The sequence below is a fragment of the Convolutriloba macropyga genome, chromosome 3, assembly GCF_964194025.1.
Source record: "Convolutriloba macropyga chromosome 3, txConMacr16.3, whole genome shotgun sequence".
Classification (NCBI taxonomy): domain Eukaryota; kingdom Metazoa; phylum Xenacoelomorpha; order Acoela; family Convolutidae; genus Convolutriloba; species Convolutriloba macropyga.
Genome location: NC_134470.1, coordinates 15,372,682 through 15,394,925, shown reverse-complemented (window position 1 = coordinate 15,394,925; position 22,244 = coordinate 15,372,682). Strand labels below are relative to the sequence as shown.

General features: G+C 32.9%; 1 protein-coding gene across 5 annotated transcripts in view; it reads left to right on the top strand.

Moving 5' to 3' along the window:
• The window catches only part of LOC142335987 (uncharacterized), a 99,314-nt gene that overhangs the window by 45,118 nt on the left and 31,952 nt on the right, over window positions 1–22,244 (top strand). For all 5 annotated transcript variants that reach the window (XM_075384423.1, XM_075384421.1, XM_075384426.1 and 2 more), the window contains 5 exons: window positions 12,238–12,517; window positions 15,782–15,928; window positions 16,565–16,920; window positions 18,850–19,187; window positions 19,641–19,738. In XM_075384423.1, coding sequence (XP_075240538.1) covers window positions 12,238–12,517; window positions 15,782–15,928; window positions 16,565–16,920; window positions 18,850–19,187; window positions 19,641–19,738 — 1,219 coding nt within the window. The remainder of the gene's footprint in view (window positions 1–12,237; window positions 12,518–15,781; window positions 15,929–16,564; window positions 16,921–18,849; window positions 19,188–19,640; window positions 19,739–22,244) is intronic.

The following is a 22,244-nucleotide window of genomic DNA, read 5'->3' as shown; positions in this document are numbered from 1 at the left end:
CAGTTCAACTAACAAAAACTTGTTAACGAAATAAAACGTTAAAGTCGACCCTTTATCTTAACAAGGACACGGCCTGATTTTGACTTTACCAAAATCCAACTCTTCTGATTTTTATATGAAACAACGCTAATAATTGCTATGCGTTATAAATCGGAGAAATGGATATCGCGTGATTTGATTTGTTTCGTCAGCGATATTGTCAGATTTCAGAAAATTTTTAAAATTAGAGTTGAAATGTTAACACAGTCATGGAAATCAAAAGCTGGAGTTGAAATTTAATAGAGTTATCAAAACTTTCTTCGAAAACAGGAAGTTTACACGTTAAAAAGCAATTTGACCGTTTATTTTTGAATTTTAAGTTAACGTTTATTTTTGCGTTTATTTAAGTTTAATGATATGAGCCTTTTATCTTAGTTAACGACAAAGAGGCTCGATAATGTCCGTTTGCACAAAATGTTCCGACCCCGCTCATCTACATTTTGATTTAATTGTCTTCCAAAGGAGTAAAAGATAGAAAACGTTCAAAAATTTAATTTTATCTCGAGAACAATAAGTGTACGAATACAAGAGTTAATTTAAACACAAATCATTCAACCAAATGAACACTGAAATTTTAGAGAGGCGATGAAATATGCCATTAATGGACTAAAAGATAAGACAAACAAAAAATCAATTATAACCAAACATTAAAAACGACCAACGACCAAAAATTTTTTAAATATTAATTACGTCAAATTAGCATCACACAAGAACTACGTTAAACAAAATGAAAAGTAATTCACTTATGGAGTCTCCTTCTATTGAGACTAGGTAACAATAACACAAAAAACCAAAAAGAGAGACGTTGAAAAATTATTAATTCTCAAAAACAGTTCTTTTAAAGCTATGGAAACCATTAGCTATCAACAGAAATCAATAATAAGTCTTTGTCACAACTCGTGAGACCTCTCATTGTCTAGGTTGTGTCCTACTGATAAGGAGAGAACAACCAATACTAAAAAATGAAAATCCAAAAACTTTAATAAAAATCAGTCCAAACCACAAAATCCTAGATATATAACTATACTGTAAACACATTTATATACAATTGGGCATTTTACGCCAACGGGACTTGCATTTAGTTTGCCAATGTGACAAGACACCAAAAATGAAACTCAAAAATTTGGTCAAAAATTATTGAATCAACAAACTTTTTATGGAAGCTCGTAGAATCAAAGCCGGAAAACCATAATTTTAAGCTTAAAACCGCTCTTTAAAAATCTCAAAAACATTTCACCCAAATTTGATGCAGACTGTCTTTGATCAACCTATGCATCAATTTAGCAGAAACAAGACTGTTAGAATGATAATTCGGAAATCTTCAAAAAAAACAATGAAATTTTTAGAAAACAAATAAAATCAAAGTCATGAACACAATTAGCTTTGGATTAAACAATTGAGAAGATTCGATTCTATCTCCATGGGAGGACCAACACCTATCAGTAGAATGAATAAATCAAGCAACAACTATTAAAGCGAAAAATAAATGAAACAGTTGAAAATTCAAACTAAATTTTGCGAAAAAACGATAACGAAGCCCTTAAAAACAGAACCTATTGAATAAAAGTCCTTATTATGTTCCATAGCGCTTTTTTAAAAGCCATTGTTGTGATATGTTTTCTGTAATTAGCGCAAATTTTTGACAGGATCATAAAGACAGACGAACAAAAGTTATTGTCAAAGTCAAAAAACCATTTCCGAAAACATAAAACGCAGTAGAGTCTAAATTTCTGTTCATCAGAAAAAAAATGCAATTTTTCTGCCAGTCATAAGCTACAAATTAACAGGACTACGGTAAAAAATATCGAAATTACTACTATTTTTTGTTTTGGATTCAATTAACTTTGAGGGTCATAAAACCGATAAGCTTTCAAATAACAAAATTTAAATAGATTGAGTTTTAGCCCCATAAGACGCCAATCGGACTCTTTATTGGAGAGACTAAGTCCTAGGAGTAGAGAATAACAACAAATCAAATACCGAAATTAATACAAAAACAATATTACCTGAACAATATATTGATGAAGCCACAAAAATATGAGCTTTTCAATGAAAATTTGCATATGTTCATTCGGCATCATTTGCACGTACAAACGAATTGCCGGTAATTGGGCAACAAATGAAGTCATTTTAGCGTTGAATAATTCTGGTTATTAACTTAGAAGAAACAAAAACAGATGCAATTTTCACAAAAAGAAAAAAAACAGCGACCAATGCAATTCGAACCCACGAGGAAACAGACCAGGATTAGCCTCGATATGATCGTGGTCTTTAAAAAAAAGGTCTCTATTCCAAAAGTTAACGGAAAAACTATTTTGACGAAAAAGTCAATTCATTAAAATAAATGGCGTTAAATCGATAATTATCAGTGCTAAATTGACAAAAAAACCGGCAAATAATCGGGAACACTCTCATAGAAAATGAAAATAAAACTAACGAATAAACGTTTTTGGAGTTTGTAAAAAATTGGTCAGTTTTTTTATTTGTAGTTCTGGCTAATTTGAGCAAATTTTTCTACGGAACTCCATTTTTGAATGAAAAAAAGACTGAATTTTGAAAAATTTGCAAAAGTTTCGGATCAATAGGTTTAGCACTTTTTTGTCTTTAAATATAAAACCATTAATCTTTTTGTGAAAAAATAAACAAATTACTCATCAAATTTGACAAAAATGATCAGAAAAAAAATGTGAACAAAAACAAATGAAATCAGTGAAATGTTCACAAAAATTTGAACCTCGATAACTCCGTAGAAAAAAAACGAAATTCCGAAAATCATTTTTGTTCTATATTCTACGCTGAACGGGTTTTCTAAAGATACTACTCACAACTCTGCACGATCAATATATCGACGAACCGAATTTGACGGAAAACGAAAACCCGTTTGAGTATATAGTTCCTTTCTCAACAAGGCGGGTCGGATTAATTATCTTCCCCGATCAATAGTAATTAAGAATCAGGGCATTAAATGAGTGCAAAATTAAATTGCGCTGAAACTTGCTCAGACGGCGGCTGATTTCTTGGATTCTGTTAGAATAAAAAATTTGGAAACGGTCAAAAAACAATGATATGATTATAAAACGATCAAATTCAATGTCAAGAAAACCATTGATTTTGGACTTAAACCATCGAGTGGGTTGAATGGGGAAGCCCTCAAAAACAAAACCTAATCACTAAAAATTCCAGTTATGTTCTCTTGAAAGTCATAAAAACAATAAGCTTTCAAATAAGAAAACTAAATATATTGACTTTTAGCCCCATGGGACGTCAATCGGATATATCATTAGTGAGACCAGGTCTTAAGAGTACAAAACAATAACAAATACAAAACTCAAATGAAAAAATTAATTTTAGGCAAACATTTTGTTCATGAAGCCATAAAAACTATGAGTTTCTCACAGAATGATTCGAGAACACGCTCAGAGCAATTGAAAACATAACAAGCAAATAGACATTTTTGAAGTTTGACGAGATTGTGTAAGCAATTTTTCGTCTTGTTCTTCCAGCTGATTTTAACAAATTATCTACAGAACTGCATTTTTGTTTGAAAAAGAAATTAAGATACTTTTCAGCAGACTTGACAAAAATGAGCAGAAAAACGGAAATTATGAACAAAAAATTGAAATTAGCCAAATGTTCAGAAAATTTGAACCTCAACAACTCATTGGAAAAAAATGAAAAAAAAATCTGTTTAGTTCTATATTAAACGTTGAACAGCTTTCTAATGATACTACTCACAATTCTCTACGATCAATATATCGATCGGCCAAATTTGACGGGACAAAAAAATCGTTTGATTATATACAATTCCTTTTTCTCCAAGGTGGGTCGGATCAATTATTTTCCCAGATCAATGAGGACTTGATCAAAACCAACAGTTATTAAAGACCAGGGGTCAAAATTAGTGCAAATTTGAGGACTTGATCAAAATCAATAGTGATTAAAGACCAGGGGGTAAGTTGAGTGCAAAAAAATACGCTGAAACTTGCTCAGAAGAGAGCTCGCGGCTCATCACAGCTAGTGTTGGTCATCATAAAATCTCATTGTAATGATCGTGAAATTAAAGGCAAACTCTGGTTGTTAGGGAACTTGAACTGAAAATTTTCTGCAAATTACCATATGTTCAGATGATTGTGCATAAGATTAAACAAGAAACAAGAAAGTTTGCAAATTTTATCCTAGTTTTTCACGGCCCATATTTTAAATTTAGTGTTAGCAGCAAGCGTGAAAAACAGTGACAGGAGGGCAAATTTATTTCGATTTTGTAGTTTAGAAACAGCGATCACATTTGTCCACAATTTGCGTTCTTGAGCTATCGTTGAGCGAAAGTTGCTAATAAAGTGCAAGTTAGGCATAAATAGAAATGATAGCAGGACCAGTCCTGACGTACAATTCAAAGAATTTTCATTGACTAAACAAAAAACTAGATCTAGAACGGACTATGAGTGAAATGGGAAAACCACTTCTAAAAAAATCAGATCAAAAAAATAAAAAAAAAAACAGATAATCGAAAAAAATGCCACATGAAAACAAAAAACCTTTAGCGAGAAATGAAAATTTGGTTCAAACAAAACACTAGGTCTAGAATGAATTATGAATGGATTGGGAAGATCATTCAGAAAAAAATTGCTATCCAAAAAAATCGAAAAAAAAACAGTAAAAAGTCAAAGTGAAATTGCCGCATGTGAACAAAAAACCATTAACTTTAAGACGAATTTGTGTTGAAACACCGTATTCTCACTCTACTTTAGAAATAGAGCAAAAAATATGACGCCGCAAAGCCACTCGCTTTTTTGCTCGACTTCCTGTTCCAGCGTGACCAAAATCACTATTCCAATTTGACTTCAAAAATCATGAAAATGTGTGAACGGGTCTTAAAAACCTAGCCGGAAGAATTCCGGAAGCAACTCCAATAGTCAAAACTTAACAACTCCGTAATTACAACTGAAGCAATTGCCTTTTTTATTAAACCGTTTACTCATTACCTCCCCAGATCTGATCTAAAAACTGGTGAAACTTTCACTACGGTCATCAAGAGAAACAAAAAACAGCAAAATTTTTTACTGAAAACGTATGGTAACGTTGAAAAATAATTAGAATGGTCAAATTACTGATAAATTGAAAAAGCTGACAGGGCTATGAAAAGTCCTCAAATAACTCATGATTCTTATCTCAAAAAGATTGCGAAAGCAAACGGCAGATAATGGTCATAGAAACAAAGTTAAATTTTTCAAAGAAAAAAATGCTCAATTTGAGGAAACAAAGAACCACTACAAAAATTTCTTATCACTGCAGTTAAGGCAAAAACAACAAATACTGCTTTCTTTTGGTATATATGCTCTAAAACATGATTTCTTACTTATTCAAAAACTAAATTAGTCAATGAAAAGACAAAACAACAGAATAAAAATCATAGGCAAAAAGTCGTAGGCGAAAATCTAATAAAAAGCAGAAATCTTTCAGTTTTCTAAAAACTAAAAAGTCGATAAAACGAATATAAACGCATGTGCCATGACAAAACTAGAAGTATACAAACAAAAATGTGAAGAATATGGACACAATGTAAGGAACACTGTAACAAAAAGAACAATTCTGATTTTTGAAAGTTAAATTAAAATTAAAAAATAAAAAACGAATATCTTTTTTTGTTCAGCATTCGAGACATAGAAAAGACAGCAAGTCATCCGAAAAAAAGATCCATACTCATGAACAAAACAAAAAAGAAAAAGCAGAATTCAAATATACAAAACATTGAAACAATTTGGAATAAAATGGTCAAAAAATTTTAAGATCGCAATTATGAAAAAAATATTCAACTGTTTTTAAAAAATTTAACGCCAAAAACTGATTGATTTTTATTGAAACGAAATTTAAGTCCCTCTTGTTGGAGAAAAAGTCTATTTCTAGTAATTAACACCAAAATACACAAAAAACGACAAAAGCTGGAAAATATACTACCAAATATGGAGTAGCATATGATAAAGTGATAAAACAAAATTACATTGAGGTAGAAAGAGGCTTTGAGTATATGAATTTTCAAAGTTAAGTTGTCATATCAAGTGATTTATGACACAAAGACGGCTGAGAGATCCAAAAATGAAGAAAATACTAGCAAAAAAGCAAAAAAAATCAACTAAAAAAATTTAAAAAAATGTGCCAATTTTGAACTTCAAACGCTTTTTCAGGCTCTGCAAAACACTGCGGTATAAATTTCCAAGGTTTTCGTTTCAATATAGCATTGAATAAAAATTTCAATAATTTCTACAAAAAACTAAATTACAAGCAGAAAATCTGGGCCACTTGGAAGAAAAAACGGCTAAAAGCGGTTATCTATATGTGCCATTGAGTCAAAAACTACTTTTCAAAGTCAAAAACTCAGTCACTAAACGCAGCGCATGATCAATAAACTTCTCTCGCTCAGAAAAAATTAGTTCACGCGAAAATTTTACTCATTTTCGCTTTTACGTCAAAACAGCGTCTGAACAAATAGTACTTCCGGTAAAAAAAAGGTAAGAAACCTTAAGAAAACCAATACTCCTCCTCGGGTCGTAAAAAAAAGACAGCACCCCAATACAATTCAAATTCTTTGAATTGTAAGAGAAGTGTAACGGACTTTTCGTAGACAATTGTTTTTCCTTTTTTCATTGCGGATTAGAAAGTTAAATCACTGTTTTGAACGTACTCCTAACATGGTAATTATTGAAATTTAGTGTGTCCCGAATTATGTCTTAGATCACTAATAATAAAATCAAAAAGAATAGGCAAATTGAATGCAAAAAAATTGTGGAAAAAAGTGAAATAAATAGTGGACAAATGTGAAATGGCATTGTTAAATTTTTCCCCAATTTATTGCAAAAGGTCAAATGTACATGGTTTAATGACATCAATAAATCTTGTTGCATATCACCATTCACCGCAATAATCCTATGCAGTGTTTCCTATTCTTCGTTTGAGTCCTGTTGTTCTTTGCCAAGAATATCAAAATTCAATCACTATCATGGGCAATTACGACCGGGAAAAAACTTTTGAGTGAAAAATTCTATCCTAAATAGAGATAAAATAATGTGCAATGGCACATAAGGTTCCGACCACGCCCATCCACAATTTTGGCATAATTGCCTACCAAATGAGGAACAGATAGAAAAACCCAAAAATTATTTTTTGCAAATCCCAAAAAAGCCCAAGTCTTTTTCAAAAAATTCTTTATGAACGATAAGATAACCTCCAAAACAAATAACTCAGTGGAGTAAAAATTGATGCATTAGATTGCTGTAATATGTCAATATTAAGAAAGCGAGTCCAAACGAACAGCAAAATCAAACAACAACAACAACAAACATTAATTACATCAAAAAATTTATGTCCCTCTTAAAAACTAAATTTAATAACAAAGTCAACATACCGTCAGATAAACCTGAAACTAAACAAAAATAACTTATAAATCACCAGAAAACATATGCGACCAGTCCATAAAAAGGTTTGGTAACAATTATACAAAAAAGAACAAAAACAGAAAAGTAAAAAAAATTAACTTATTTTTTTGAAACAATTAACTTCAAAGTAATAAATACCATTAGGAATAAATTAATATTACCACAAATTTGCGATTACCACTGCTTCTATAGAAGGGCATTAGGACCTGACCTTATTCATTTTTTAGAGCGGCTAAAAAGAACAACAAAGAACAAACAAAATTTCAATTGAAACTTGCCAGAAAACGCTGTCAAAACCGTCAGGCCAAATTTTGGCACTCAAAATATATTTGATTGCGCCTTCTTCAAACAGCTATAATGTAGTACGTAGCCATTCATTAGTAGGACTAGGTAACAAGTAGACAAAAAAGCGAAGTGCTAAAGTATGTAATACTTTTAATTTTTTTTTCGAAACAAAATTACATTCAATGTCATGAAAGGCATTAATTTTAAAAAGAGCTATTTAAATATAGTCGTTTTTTCATGAAAAAGAAACCCTCGAGACCTGTAGTTTTCCAGAATATTTCTTGCATCTACAAAAAGAACGTCAAATATGACAAAAATCAAATTAATTTACTTTTTTTTTGTGAAAAACCGGTGTCGAAGCCAGTAAGGTCATAACAAAATCTTTTAAAAAAAGATTTTGGGACACCAATCCCTTTTATTCCCTTGACAACCATAATGTCATATTTGACCTGTAATCAACTAACGAGATTAGGTAACAAAAAGAAACATAAAAAGAACAAAATTGCGAAGTTAAAAAAGTTTTTTTTTTTAATTTTGGAAAACGATGAGTTTGAAAGTCATAAAAGCCATCAGCTATCTGCTAATATCAGAATATCGATTTTTCTATTCTTCCATGAAAAGCCAATGAAAGCTATCACTATACAGGAAATTTCATACGACCGAAACGACAAAGTATAAATGACAGTTAAGACAAAATTAAAAAATTCAATTGATTTCTTCAAGAAAGAGGCGTCGAGGCCATTAAAACGATGATTTATATCTTTCAAGATTTTAATATGTTCAATTGTGCTTTAATTTGAATGCTAATAAGGTGACATGAGAACTGTCAGTAATGTGATAATGTGACAAAATTAGAAAACGTGAAAAACTGGCAAATATCAAAACAAACAAAAATCTAAAATCTTGTAGTATCAAAGCCAGAAAACAATTATTTCAGGCTTAAAACTGCAACTGAGAATAAATGCTAACTCAGTAGAAAGAAGAAGCAGTCTTTTTTTGCTGACACTAAGCTGGAAGTTGAACAAATTAAGAAAAAAATAGAGGAAAGGTTAATTAAGCCATTATTTATTGAAAAGTCAATTATTTTTAAAAAAGAAACTTTCTTAGAAAGTTTTTAAAGAATAAACTTTCAATTAAAAAACTAAATGCATTAGCCTGGAGCTGTTTAGCAAGCGAATTGGTTGGACCTATCACTCCTGAGCTTTGATTTGATATGTTCTGTTCTTTATTATTAAAAAAAAAGTCTTTTTTTTTAAAAAAAAAGACCGACTGATTGCAACCCGATTTTTTTTGGATTGTAACAGTCCAAGAATGGCCCAAAACTACCCCTGTTAATACTTGTTGTCCGTTAAGAACAATTGATTTTTCGAATGTTGTAGATATAGATAATTTCTGAGTTGAAACTCAAAATAAATTTTGCATTTTTGATAATCAACGAGTAAAGTTAGCAAAAAACGGCAAAGTTTTAACTACAAGGCACTCTCTGCGGACTCTGAAGTAGAAATAGCCCCCCTCTGAGTCTACAAAGATTGTAAGAGTGTTGTTTGGGGGTGTACTGTAGGCAAATTTAATCAAAGTGGACTAAAGTAGCTTATTTCGTGCTGTTGTTGATGAAAAAGGCTAAATTTTGAAATGTTTATCCAGATTTTTTGACCAAAAAATTAAATCAAAACAATCAAAAATGCTTGTTCGTCTTCAAAAACAAAATCAACGACACTATTCTTAAAAATTATAACAATTTTTAGCAAAATTGACGAAAATTTAGGCAAAAATTCCGGAAAATGTGAATAAAAACAACGTGAATTCACTCTTCTTTTCTCAGAAGTTTAAGCCTCGATAACTCCCTGTAGAGAACGAAAATTAAAAAAACCTTTTTAATTCCTTATTCTACGCTGGACGAGCTTTCTAATGATACCAGTCTCAACTCTCTACGATGAATATATCGAGCGGCGAAAATTCACGGAACAAAAAAAAACCCAGTTGAGTATATAGTTCCTCCCCCCTCAAGAGGGTCGGAACAATTAATTCAAATTATCCAAATTTTTATTGTGTTGGTGTGCGAAAAAATCGAATCGCATGAAATTGAGCAAAAACGTGTCTTTAAATTCCTCAACGGTAGCAACCAATGGTGCTTGCCTAGTTGATTCTGTTTGAGCTTTCTTCTTGTTTTGCTTGCTTGGGTAATGATGTGCGCATAATTATATGTACATTCAGGATGTCTTTATTTGAAGTCTTCATTCTTGAAATTGTATCTCAAAACTTTCCTTCAAAAATCTCGCAGTAGGAAATCTACGAGTGATCAATTTTTCAATTATATTATTTCGGTGAAATTCATTGAATAGCAAACTATTTCGATGAATTTTACAAAGTTTTTGCAAACACTTTGTGTCCATTTCGACACTCGTTAAGGCGAAAGAAAAAAAATCTGACAATTTAAATTGATATTAAAGCACAAAATTTGTTAAGGCTTAAACGTCTTGGTTTGATACAGGGAACAAGTTGAAAAAAATTTTTGGAGAAAAATTTTTTCTGTACTTTTTTGTTTAAATTTTTAAAGTTTTGTCCAAATTTTTATTGATAATATTTATAAATCTTAGGAGCTCAACAAATAGCTACGCTTTTTATGTTGGAATTAAATGTCCCTTAGATCTAAGCATCACACTTGTTTGAAAATGCTCTCTACGAAAAACAAAACTGCGTGATGTATTCAAAAAGATTGTTTTGCATTCAGTTTAAATGCTGTAGAAAGACATGGTTTTAAAAATGGCAGCAAGGCAAGTTTGATTTTGGTTTAACCAATTTTCCTAATGTTTTGACAGAAATTTCAGTTAGCGAACTGGCAACATTATTACAATAAGCATCAAAAGTCTTTATTGAAAATTTCAGTCAAAAATTGGTACAGTGGAACATTATTTGAAGTTGTAAACAGATTCCATTTTTATATCAATAAGACAAGATTTTGTCAATATTTTTTCTAAAAAAAACGTGTCCTTAAAATCAGGATCAGCAATACTTGAGATTGCACAGAAAACTCAAAGGAAACTGCATAGCTGGCTTTTTATTAGAGTGTAAATGAAAAAATTGAAAATAATTGAAATATTTTCAACTTCAGCCAACACATTTGATATTTTTTTGATTCATGTTCGGAGTTAAATTTGTTAATATTCGTTTCAAAATAAAACAAACAAATGTATCGTCTTTTTCAAAACTTTCTTGCTGATGACCTTTTCTTAAAATTTTACAGCATTATGATGAGATTTGCAAAATAATCGCAGAAGAAAATTGCTCAGGGACAAATTTTGATAGCTGTATAATGATAAAAAGTTCTTGCAAAATGATTCATTTTGCAGTAATCAGCCCACGTGGTGATGTTCCTACGTCGTCAGTGCACTTCATCATGTTCATCATGTTCAAAGATGAGTGCAATTTTCTCACTCCTGCAATTGCATACAATATTATTTACAAAACCAGTTCAAACAAGCAGAAATTGTGCTTGATTTTTTATGGTCTCATGCTGACAACCAGAACTTGTAGAATGAATAAGAGCACAAGATTGTTATCGCTATTGAGAAATTATTGGCATCGGAGTAAGATAAATTCGTTGTAGTAATCAAAACAAAGAATTACTATTCATTAATCAAATGTCATTGCAGAGAAAATATTGAGACCTGGCTTTCTGAGATTCTATTAAGTATTGACCCATCAGGTGATATTTCATTGCCAGCAAAAGTTCCAAAAGAGTCCCAAAATTTTGCATATGAGAAAATGTTCTACAAATTTTGTAAGCTGTAAATTATAGATTTGTTTAAATAAAATTTCAATGTTGGTTTTCCTCATAATTTGTAGACAAATACTGTTCCACTAAAAGATCAACAACTTGAATGCCAGAGTTTTATTTGGTTTCCAGACTCACCTAATCTTTGAAAAACCAAAAATCTTTGTAAAATTTTTGGATAATGAATTGACGTTTAACTATTTATAAAAGCTTATCTTTTTTGTAACAGATTTGCAAAAATTTGCAAGATATGAATTGGCAAAAGACTGGGGTTGTATTTAAGATTTCAGCTGTAATCGTAGGGTTCTAACAAGTTTTTTGTCGATTAGTTATGTAACTATTGTTACTGCAACCAGTGTTGATTAATGAAATTTTTTTGAGCTTCAGTCAATTCAGCGATTACTTCAGTCAACAAAATTCATTCATGTGCCACTTACTTTTGACATATCCGATTTTAACCATATTTTCTTTTTTGCTGTGTTTTTTTGAATTCCCCTCCGATCTGCTTTAAGGGGCTAAAATGGGGTGTTTTTCCAAAAAATACCATCTGCTGCAAATCAACTTTTATCAATTTGCCCCTTGTGACAGCCCACTGCTGCCCAAACATATTTTAGAGCTTCATTTTAAAAAAAAATGCCCTCCTATTGAAGCCCCAGTAATTGGACTCGAGTGTGGTCTCGTTGCTAGTTAGCGTATTATTTGTTTCAGAACCAGATATCATCTTGTGTCAACTGGGTAAACTCTCAGACCAAAAAGTACATTCCATACACTGTCATGTCACCCCCGACCATGCACGCCACTGTCCTGATCGGAGGTGCCGAACCCCCCAAGAAGTCATCCAAGTCCAAGAAGTCTTCCATCAAGAGTTCAATCGCCTCTGCTGCGGCTTCCAACTCTGGTCCAGGGGGAATGAAGGGATGGGTGGTAGAGAACATGGGAAGAGACATGAGAGATGGAACTATTTTCGGCATTCTCATAGAAGTTTTGGGTGAGCGAATAATTTTAAACATTTGCAATGTTACAACAGTGAAAATGAGACCTTTTGTGACTAATGGATGATTTAGACTGCAGGATCTGTGCTTAGCTTTCAATATAATGCTACAAAATGCTACAAAATTTAAACATAACCGAATAACGTCGGACGAATTGCTTTCAGATGACCGAGGATTGGCTGGCTTTGCTTGTTGCAACTTGGTGAAGGGGGGATAATAGAGAAGTTCAAACCAGTTGCACCTACTAAGCAGATTTATTAGTATGTGGAGTAGGGGTGTGTGGGGCAAGGACACGAGAGGAACGGGGACATGGAGATTGGATATGGGGTGTTTTTTTGGGTAGGGGGGGGGGTAGGAGGGGAGGAGGAGGTTAAAACTCTAAAAATTGTCCTCTACACTTTGAGTTAGGATCTCAACAGCGGCAAATCGCATACTTAGAGACTAATAGGGCTATTAGAGAAGTGATCTTCTAATGAATGCACTAGGGCATAATCAGATAATCCTGTTTCTCAAGACAACAAGTGAAACCGAAGACAACCGACATTTAAAGGCGCAAGCGAAAAAGTGGTCAGATGCAAAAATCGGTTGTACAAAAAATTGCATTAGATAATTTGTTTGAGAGCCATCGCTAATTAGTCCAGTCGTTGTTTGTTCGTTCAACATTGCTCTACAGTTTTTACAAGTTTTCATAAGTTTTACAACTGCCTTCACGCAAAAAATAGGGAACACACATGTTCAATTTTATTTCATAAGTTTCCATGATATCAGGACTGTTTTTTGCGCTTCCATTTCTTCATTTATTCGTTGTGCCCATTGATATAATTGTAGTGAAAAATTTTAGCTCACATTATAGTTTGATTATCGCTGAAAAATCTCATGCATGTTCTGACCTCTTTATTTGTTTTCTAAATCTATTTTCAATCATTTTTTTACATCTATCCTCTATTGGCAAGACCACATAAACATGTCATATCATATTTGATTTTTATTCTTTTTGTTATAAGTCACCATTTAAAACACCTTGACACAGTGAGTTTTTAACTTATTCCGGTTTAGTATTTTCCAATGAATGTTCCAAGCCTCGGCGAATTTATACGCTTATTTTCAATAGTTGTCTGATTCAAGTTTGAAGACCAAATGCTTCATTATATTATTTTTTATAAAAATTGAATCAAATATAGATACCACAAGCAAATTTCCGGATGTGTAAATACGAATTAAACAATTTTCAGAGGAAAATAAAATGTTTTTCCTTCTGGACATACAACCGGTTATCAATCAGTTTCTTCTGGATAAAACGGTTACTGTTGTGACTGCAGAAAACGATGGTCTATCTTTATATATGAAAGCAATGAAATTGTGTTTTAATTGTCCTGTTAATTTGCCTTGTTGCTAATTTGTTTTTACTTGACCAAGCAGGGAAATGCTTCTATCTATTATGTAACAAATCACAAACCAGACAGGTGCACGTACTGAACAAATCTGAATAATGATATTGCCCCACCATGATCTGTCAAAGCTGAAAATTGCTCAAAACATAAGATTTGCGATGGATGCGTTGAAAATCTAAGAATTATGTTTCTTAGCGTGAATGAAAAAATTGAGCACAAAAAAATCGCTTTTTTTTCAAAAGTTCACCTATAAATTTGTCAACTAAATCGAATGCAGAAAATGATTCAGAAAACCAAAAATAGGGGCTAATTCGTCAAGAGCGGTCGAAAATTCACCACTAAAAAAGCAAACATTACAAATATTAAACAATAAATCGGCACAATTTTATCGATTGCAATTTTCAATGAAAATTTTTAAAAACTGAGGTGAAGGCAGTGAATGCCATTAAAAAAACTTACCGCTTTCACTTTAAAATTGACAAAATTTTGTCCATAGCTGCAGCCAAAGTAGCAATGGTCGTTTATCATTTATAATTTTTGGCAAACTGAGTTAAATTTATCATATTTATTATAAATTTTTAATGGAAACCAGCAAGCCAATTGGATCATAAAAGGAAACCAAACTTGGTGGGTAAGTTCCCCTGTTTGTAAGAGGATCTAAAATATCATAAAATGGTAAACCTAATTTTTAAAAACTTTTGTCTGCTTTTAGTTCCAGAAAAGCAAATAAAAATATTGGCTTTAAATCGGACCTAGTAGTTATTCCAGTGGATCTAAGCTCGTAATCAGAGTTCTCCCATGTAACGGAAGTTTGAAATACCTTTTTGGTCGAGGTAAGAATTTTTTTTCTAATAAAAAATTTCTGAAAAAAGAAGGTAAAAAGTGGTGCAGAAGCCACTTACAATCAGAGGCAAAAAAACCAAAAATTTTGCCGATGTCACAGCTGATTGAAAATTATTCATTGTTCAGTGAGCAGAAAATCTGGATTTTGTAAGATCCTCCAATGAATGGTGGTAAACAAAACGCCCAAGATTTTAGTCTTTTTAACGGTGATTGCACTGAGAGCGTTGAATTTTGGGCGTTTTGCAATGAATTTAGTGGTGAATTTTTGTAAGATTTGCCTCTTTAGCGGTGATTTTTTTACCTCATTTTGGTCAGAAGTGATTTTTTTATAAACCGATACCAGAAAATAAACTTTTGAGAAAATTCTCTAATTTTTGAAATTTGCTTTTATATTTTATATCACTACATTGTGGAAGTGCTTGCTTGTATAGTCATTTAAAGCATACTTTAAACTGGACTGGAAATTACAACTCTTTATTGCACGTGGGTTTAATTCTTTATTGGTAGAAGCGGGTAGCGCTATTTCTGGTGTGAATCGGAGTTTTCATTACTTTCATTAGAAATTTCAGGAGAACATAATGAATATCCAGAACGGTATTAAACAATCAGAATTGAGCGTAATAGCTGATTTTGTTTCTAATGAATTCTGCAGGTCAATAATGTCTTAGCTTGCATCTCCAAAATTGTACATGTGAACCGTTGTAACCAAATTTTTAATCCAAAAATAATATTTAAATATTATTTAAATAAATATTAGCTTGCAAATAACGTTCATCTTGCCAGACGAAAGATCTGAAAACGTATCTTGCAAAAATTTCTGCAAGATTTTGCAAAATGCCCCTTTGATTCTGATAGAGGGAGCTCAGAGCGGCATGATAAAGAATATAATTATACCAGTTATACCAGATTATATATGATTAAAGATTGGTAGGATTTCGTGTTGGGTGGTTTTAAGTCTTGTGCTTTTTCCTAAGAAGTATTATAAATTGCTCACTGAGATACAAATTTGTGCGGATTTCGTTTTAGGAGGTGAAGATATAGAAGTTGACAAATCCTGTTATCGGCTGAGTGATGTTAGCAAAACACAAGAAGCCACAATGTTTCAGAATGTTCGGGAAATTCTGATGTTCCTCGAGAAACAAGGAGTCAATTGTAGTGGAATAAACTCAAAAGGCATGTTTATCAACCTATCCACCTAAGCAATTAATATTTTACTATTATAATTCATCTGTCAAAAAATTTCATACTTTTACTATCCCGCACCATGCATTCATAGAATGTATTATAAGACTGGGAATAATGAAACGAAGAATTAGTTTTTGATCTGATCATAATATTTTCCGACATCAAATTTTTATGCTGATTTTTAGTCTGAACAGCGGAAAAGTAACAATATCATAATGTAGACAGTGTAAAAATAAAGTCTGAAATTACTTTATTTGGCGTTGTTTTTCAATGTTACAGTGATCCATTAAGTTGTAATATTATACACCTGGTCAGCCGGCATCTATATGGACTCTGGAAGACTCTTCTATGAAGAGATGTCTGAGAAAGATCAAATTCAATCTGAACGTCTGAGGAGCAGCATATGAACGTGAAACATTTATATGACCAACAATAGAGTCCCTGAGACTTAAATAAGAGACAAATTAGCCTTTTTCGTTACTCTCCATTTCAAAAACTTTCAACTCAATAACTTTCAACATGCTTTATGCAACTCAGCGCCAAGGATGAGGTCCTTGATCCAAAACCTCTCCCTCTCTGATCAAATCAAATTGGTTCAACTTTGTATTTTTTGTTTACTAATAGATATCGTGGACGGTGACGTCGACTCCATCATGAAACTCGTTCTTCTCATTGCGAACCACTTCAGGCCACCCCCAGAGATCCCTTCACAACAATCAAAACCAGCTGCTGCCTTTTCCCACAACCAACAACGCCAACATCAACAACAACAACAACAACAACAGCAACAATCACAACAGCATCAGCATCCGTCTATCATGCATCACCATCAAGGTGTAAGCACCGGAGGTATGACTCATAGTATAAGTGCACCTGTCCACTTCATGATTGACCCTGGCACCAATCAGATGTTCAACCAGATGTCCGGAGGTACTATAGGCAATGGTGAATCTCTCAAGTTCCAGAGTCCAGAGTTCCAGGTAATATTAACCAGATGCAAAGTTAAGATTCCCGAAATTTGCCTGAAAGCAAAAAAGAGTCAGCAAAACTTAAAATTTAGCCCGGGCGAGAACGGACTTTCCGAGCTCCTTAGGATCCTCGGATGGTTTGCGCGTGCTTTTTTTGCTGTGGGAAAACTTTTATAATTATTTTTATGATTATCTTTTTACAAAGTAAATATGTTTTTTTTACAAAACCGAAAATTCAAACAAAAAACTTTTAAGAATGTGAAACAAAAACATCCTGTGCACAGATGTAATATATGTCGGCAATCAACGAAAATGGCTTCCACTTCTATTTAAAAAGTGAAATTCAAAAAATGAAATATTTCAGACAAACTTGTCAAGACAAATCAACATTGTAGTAGTGCTACTACATAAAATAACAAACTCAAGCATTTTTAGTGCTATCTGATACAATCATTCTATGCTTTAGCCTTAGTATACGTCGGCATAGAGAATCAACCAATCAAGCAATGCCAGCTGGCATCAGTATAAATCAGCAATACTAAAGCAGTGAATTTGTACTAGAAGTACTTTTTCTAACTCTGCAAGTAAACAACCCACTGGCTGGCAAATCAAGCCCTGCAGCAGAGGAATAGCCGCCAAGAACAACAAGCTCAGCTGAGCGCGGTGGCTAAACACATAGCGATATTGTTCGAGCAGTCAGAGCTAACTTTTTGCTTGTTTGGTTACTGCAGTAACACATACATTTATGTGCTAAATAAGATAGTGATGACTGTAACTAAGTACTTGTTCCGATTTCAACATCTCATTAGCCACGCTAATTGTTACTCTAAAAACATACAAAAAAGTATTTGATTACACTTGTGTGCCAATTTGACAAGCAGTTGTGCAAAATTTGAAATTGTTTTTATTAATTTTTGAAGAAGATTTTAGAAGAGTTTTAAAGTCACTTGTCACATTTTCTTAAATTCTGTTCTTATTTTCACAGCTTTTTTGTTTTCCATAGCGGAAGCCATGACAAGTGTATTATGATCTGGAGATTCAATTATTCGTAATTTGCCTAAGAAATTCAACTTCAATTTTTTAATCAGCGTTTTAATAATAAAGAAATTAAACTAGAAGATTGGAAAACCTCTCAAATAACCAGATAATCTAGACAGGAGCTCCATGGATAAATTTTGATTAAAATTTATTTTTTTTCTTTCAAACAGTTTCCGCATGAGGAAAACATTTACGCACAAGAAAGCTGTTTGAAAACTATGTCTCGTCAGATTAAAAAATGTCAGCTGCAAACGAACCAAAACAACGAGTAGCGTTTATTCAGTTTTTGATTTCTTGCAAGCAAGACCTTATGTTTTTCTAACATGTTTTCCCGACATACCTTTTCCTATTGTTTTTTTAAAAGGTTAGATGTATTCTATTTCATAGTTGTTGGCTAATTTCAACTTCAACAAAATCTCTGTTTTTGCAGCATGAAGTAACTCTCAGAGCCTGAAAGCAAAAGGAATGCAACATTTTTTTTTCTTTTGCATCCGCAATGTCATCAGTGCCCATTTTTGCAGATATCTTCATGATTAATGCAATAAAAAGATTAATGAGAAAGAGCCTATTGTTTTTAAGCAGTGCTGATGAGGTTGCAGTTTTTGTTAGGCTGCTTTGTTTCAAGTTAAAGGGTTCTTCAAACTGAGTCAGATTTTTGAAAATAAGCAGTGCCCTTACTTTTGAAGACTCAAGAGGAATTTGAAAACCACAAGACAAAAAATTTTGAAGTGAGGTATCGCATTCTTCTCTATCCTAATTGAATAATTTGTAAGCATTGCACCAGAAGGAGAAACTTGTTACCGTAGTTTTGGCATTAATACCAGCAAAAATAAACTAAAGGGTTTTAAAAAACATTATTTTTTAATTAATAAGTTATAAATAATTTTACCAACAATTTTTTAGGCATCGGTGACTACCTCAATGCCCCCCTTTGGCAATCACTCCCACTCTCAGCCATCTTCGGACAATCTTAGCGATTCATCCAGCAACAAACCATCGTCAATGCACAACCCGAACAGAATCCTCCTAGCCCCAGCACCCTTCAGTAACCCTCCGGGCATTCATAATGGAGCAACTACTCCTGCTCAGTTTGTTCACACGAGACAGTTGCCTCCCCACAGATCCGCATCTTATTCGCAACAATCAGGCATTGCCATGACAACCGGGGTTGACCATCAGGCTAGAATGACCATGGGCCATATCCCTAGAAATGATGATTTGTCATTGGGCGAATCTATTCCGTAAGCGCTTCCTGTTAATAATTGGATTCAATCCTAATTGCTAATGGAAAAAATTTATACATGTTTCTAATTGAAATAATCAGTTGCAAAATTTGTAGCGCAACTTATAATTCCATCTGATTTTTCGATAGTAATCGGTTAATGAAACTCTCCACAGGTTGAATAGTTACAACATATGTATGGCGGTCAACCTGTGGAACTTAATTTTTGGGCAAACAACCCAAGTTTAAAAAATATTTTAATGTTTTACTGAATATATGAGTCTGTTTTTCAGCCCGACTCAATTCACTCTCCATTTTTTATTATCGTATTGTTCCCAGTGGCAACATTTAACTGTCGTTTACTGTTAGTAATTCCAGTGTCATTCAACCCATTATTGTTATTACAGAGCTATTGCACTTTGCATGTAATCTTTTCAATAAATGCTCAGCAGTTGCGAATGTTTTCTGCAAGGTCTGTGTCACATCAACAGTCGCAGCCAGAGAGACTCCACATAACCAAGTCTGACCTGGCCACCCTCAAGGTCACCTTGGAGTATCTACAAGCACATGGTTAGTAGCTATTCCTAGTGGATTACTGGGGTGAGGTGGTAGAAATATGACCCAAAGGTTATTACCTGTGGAAGGGTACCCTCCCAGACGTTAAATACATTGTCCGGGCAATACTTATTGTTGCGCTATTTCGAGTCTTGAGTCCGCTACTTCGATTCATAAGCCCACTATGTTGAAACATAATTCCTCTGTTTTACACAAAGACGAGCGAGTTAATTTGATTCATAGAGCACAATAAATCAGCGCATAGATTTTACAACAGGCATATTTTTGACAGCTGTGAAAATTGAACACTGAATTGTTCCGTTTGTTGTCTGTTCAAAAATGTTGTCTGGAAAAATTAGCTACACTACTGTCCGACAGTTGCGTCCTAAAACATGCCAAATTTTAAGGCAAAGAATAAATTGACTGCGGGTTTTTATAAGTATTTTTTAATGATCTCTTAATTTTTGATGTGAAGTATATTTATATATATATATATATATATATATATATATATATATATATATATATATATGTATGTATGTATGTATATATATATATATATATATATATATATATATATATATATATATATATATATATATTTGTCGGTACCAAAACGAAAATGAGAAGAAAAAATAAGACAGAAATTTCAATGTTTAAGGAGCCGAAACTTTCAGTTGGCAGCGGTCACCAAAAGTATTCTATTATATTTATGAAACAACTAAAGCCCGAAAATTACGCAAATATTTATGATAAATGGGGAAAAATGGAGCGAAAGCTGCAAAAATTGCGTAAAAGCTGATATTGATTATAAAAGATCAAATTTTTTTGAAGTCAACCTTTTCTGGTTTTTTTCTGGAGTATTTTCTTGTTCGTCCTAAGAATTAATACTTCCTTCATTATAAGAGAAAAACATAAATTATAGAGCAACACTTAACAGATGATTTCGGTCTGGAATCGCTTCGAAAACTTGGTACCGTAAAAAAAGGTTTGGTCTGAGAAATTAAGCAAGCTTGACAGATTACGTTAAAAATACGTTGCAACTGAATGAGAAAACCCAAATCAGTAGACGTCTTCTTTTTTGAAGTATGTTGGTGGCTTTTAGCTGTGGGGTCAAAAATCACTGCCCAATTATGAATTACACCCAAAGGAATTTTGACATATGCACATGTGAAAACTTCACTGTGAAAATAGTGAACTTTTGAAAATAAATAGTAACTTAACGATAATGGCGACATAAAAACAGATGAGACCTGTCAACTGCAGACACATAAACTATATTTAGCATCAATTGACGGTTCTTGTTTACTTTGATAAGAACGCCTTTGGTCTCATTCGGCTTCAAAGCAAAGTTCAATCAAATCTGATTTTATTCAATTACACATACCGCTATAAGCATCAAAGGTTAAACTGATTTGCCTATTATAAAATATTCCTGTAAAACTTGAGAGTGGGCAAAACAGAGTAAGTTCTGCTAAAATCTCTATTTTTCTCTTTTTGGAAGAATGGTTTGTCTATGATTAGGGTTTATGCTTATTTATCATTACCCAAGACTTGATTTACTCGTTGTTATGATATAATCAAACGTGACTCCATTTTCATATCATTTTTTTGTTCTATTTTGTTTGAAATAGAGAAATTATCAACTTGAGTATATGAGTATGTTTATATGCATCCGCCTTTATTATATACCCCCCCCCAACATCCGTATAAATTAACGGTTTTTATTGGCTATCGTTTCGTCGAGATCGTTTTTTCTACTGCTCCTATTCTGCTCCTCGTGCCATGCTACTGGCCTACTCAGAAAAGTTGGGCAAATTAGAAATGGCAGAATACTCAATTCATGCAACCTTTTGACATTTTTCTGGACTTTTCCGAATATTTGAATGTAAATTTGTGTCGCCAAAAGCCGAAAGTAGCCCAAAAAGATATCGGTGTTTAAAATTATGTGAACATTCGGCTCATTTCCGCTGTTTTTGTTGTCATCTTCCGTAATTTTTGCATAAATTTTGATCAATTTTTCTTTAATAAATCCAATAATCAGGTTTCATATTATTTTTCAACTCATGAGAGATTGCTTTAACGCCCAAATGAGGTCGAGTGAAAAAAAGGGTATCCGGAAAAAGGATAGTCAAAAGACAAAAAAAAGCGAAATGATTTTTATGGCTCCCACAAAGTGTTTTCCTGAGCTCATAGGTTTTGCCTGCAGTTTTTATTCTTTTTGTACTCCGATCACCGTTCACCGATCAGCTATCTAAATAAGTATTAGTGAAGGTATTAGTGAAAATTTGAACAAAAAACTTTTCGGCGAACTTGCAGATTAATGAAAATTAGAGGTCCGCTCTTCTTTCTAGTGAAATAAAGGTTAATCTGTGAAGCGGTTTCTTGCTTCCATTTTTGGTTTTTTCTTCTTTTTGTCATTTTGTAACTTAGCGACATTCAGTAGAGCTCCTAGCTTAAATTTTTGTGGAGCAAACTTTGATCTTTTGGTTGTTTGTGCTTTATGTTTTCATGACTTTGA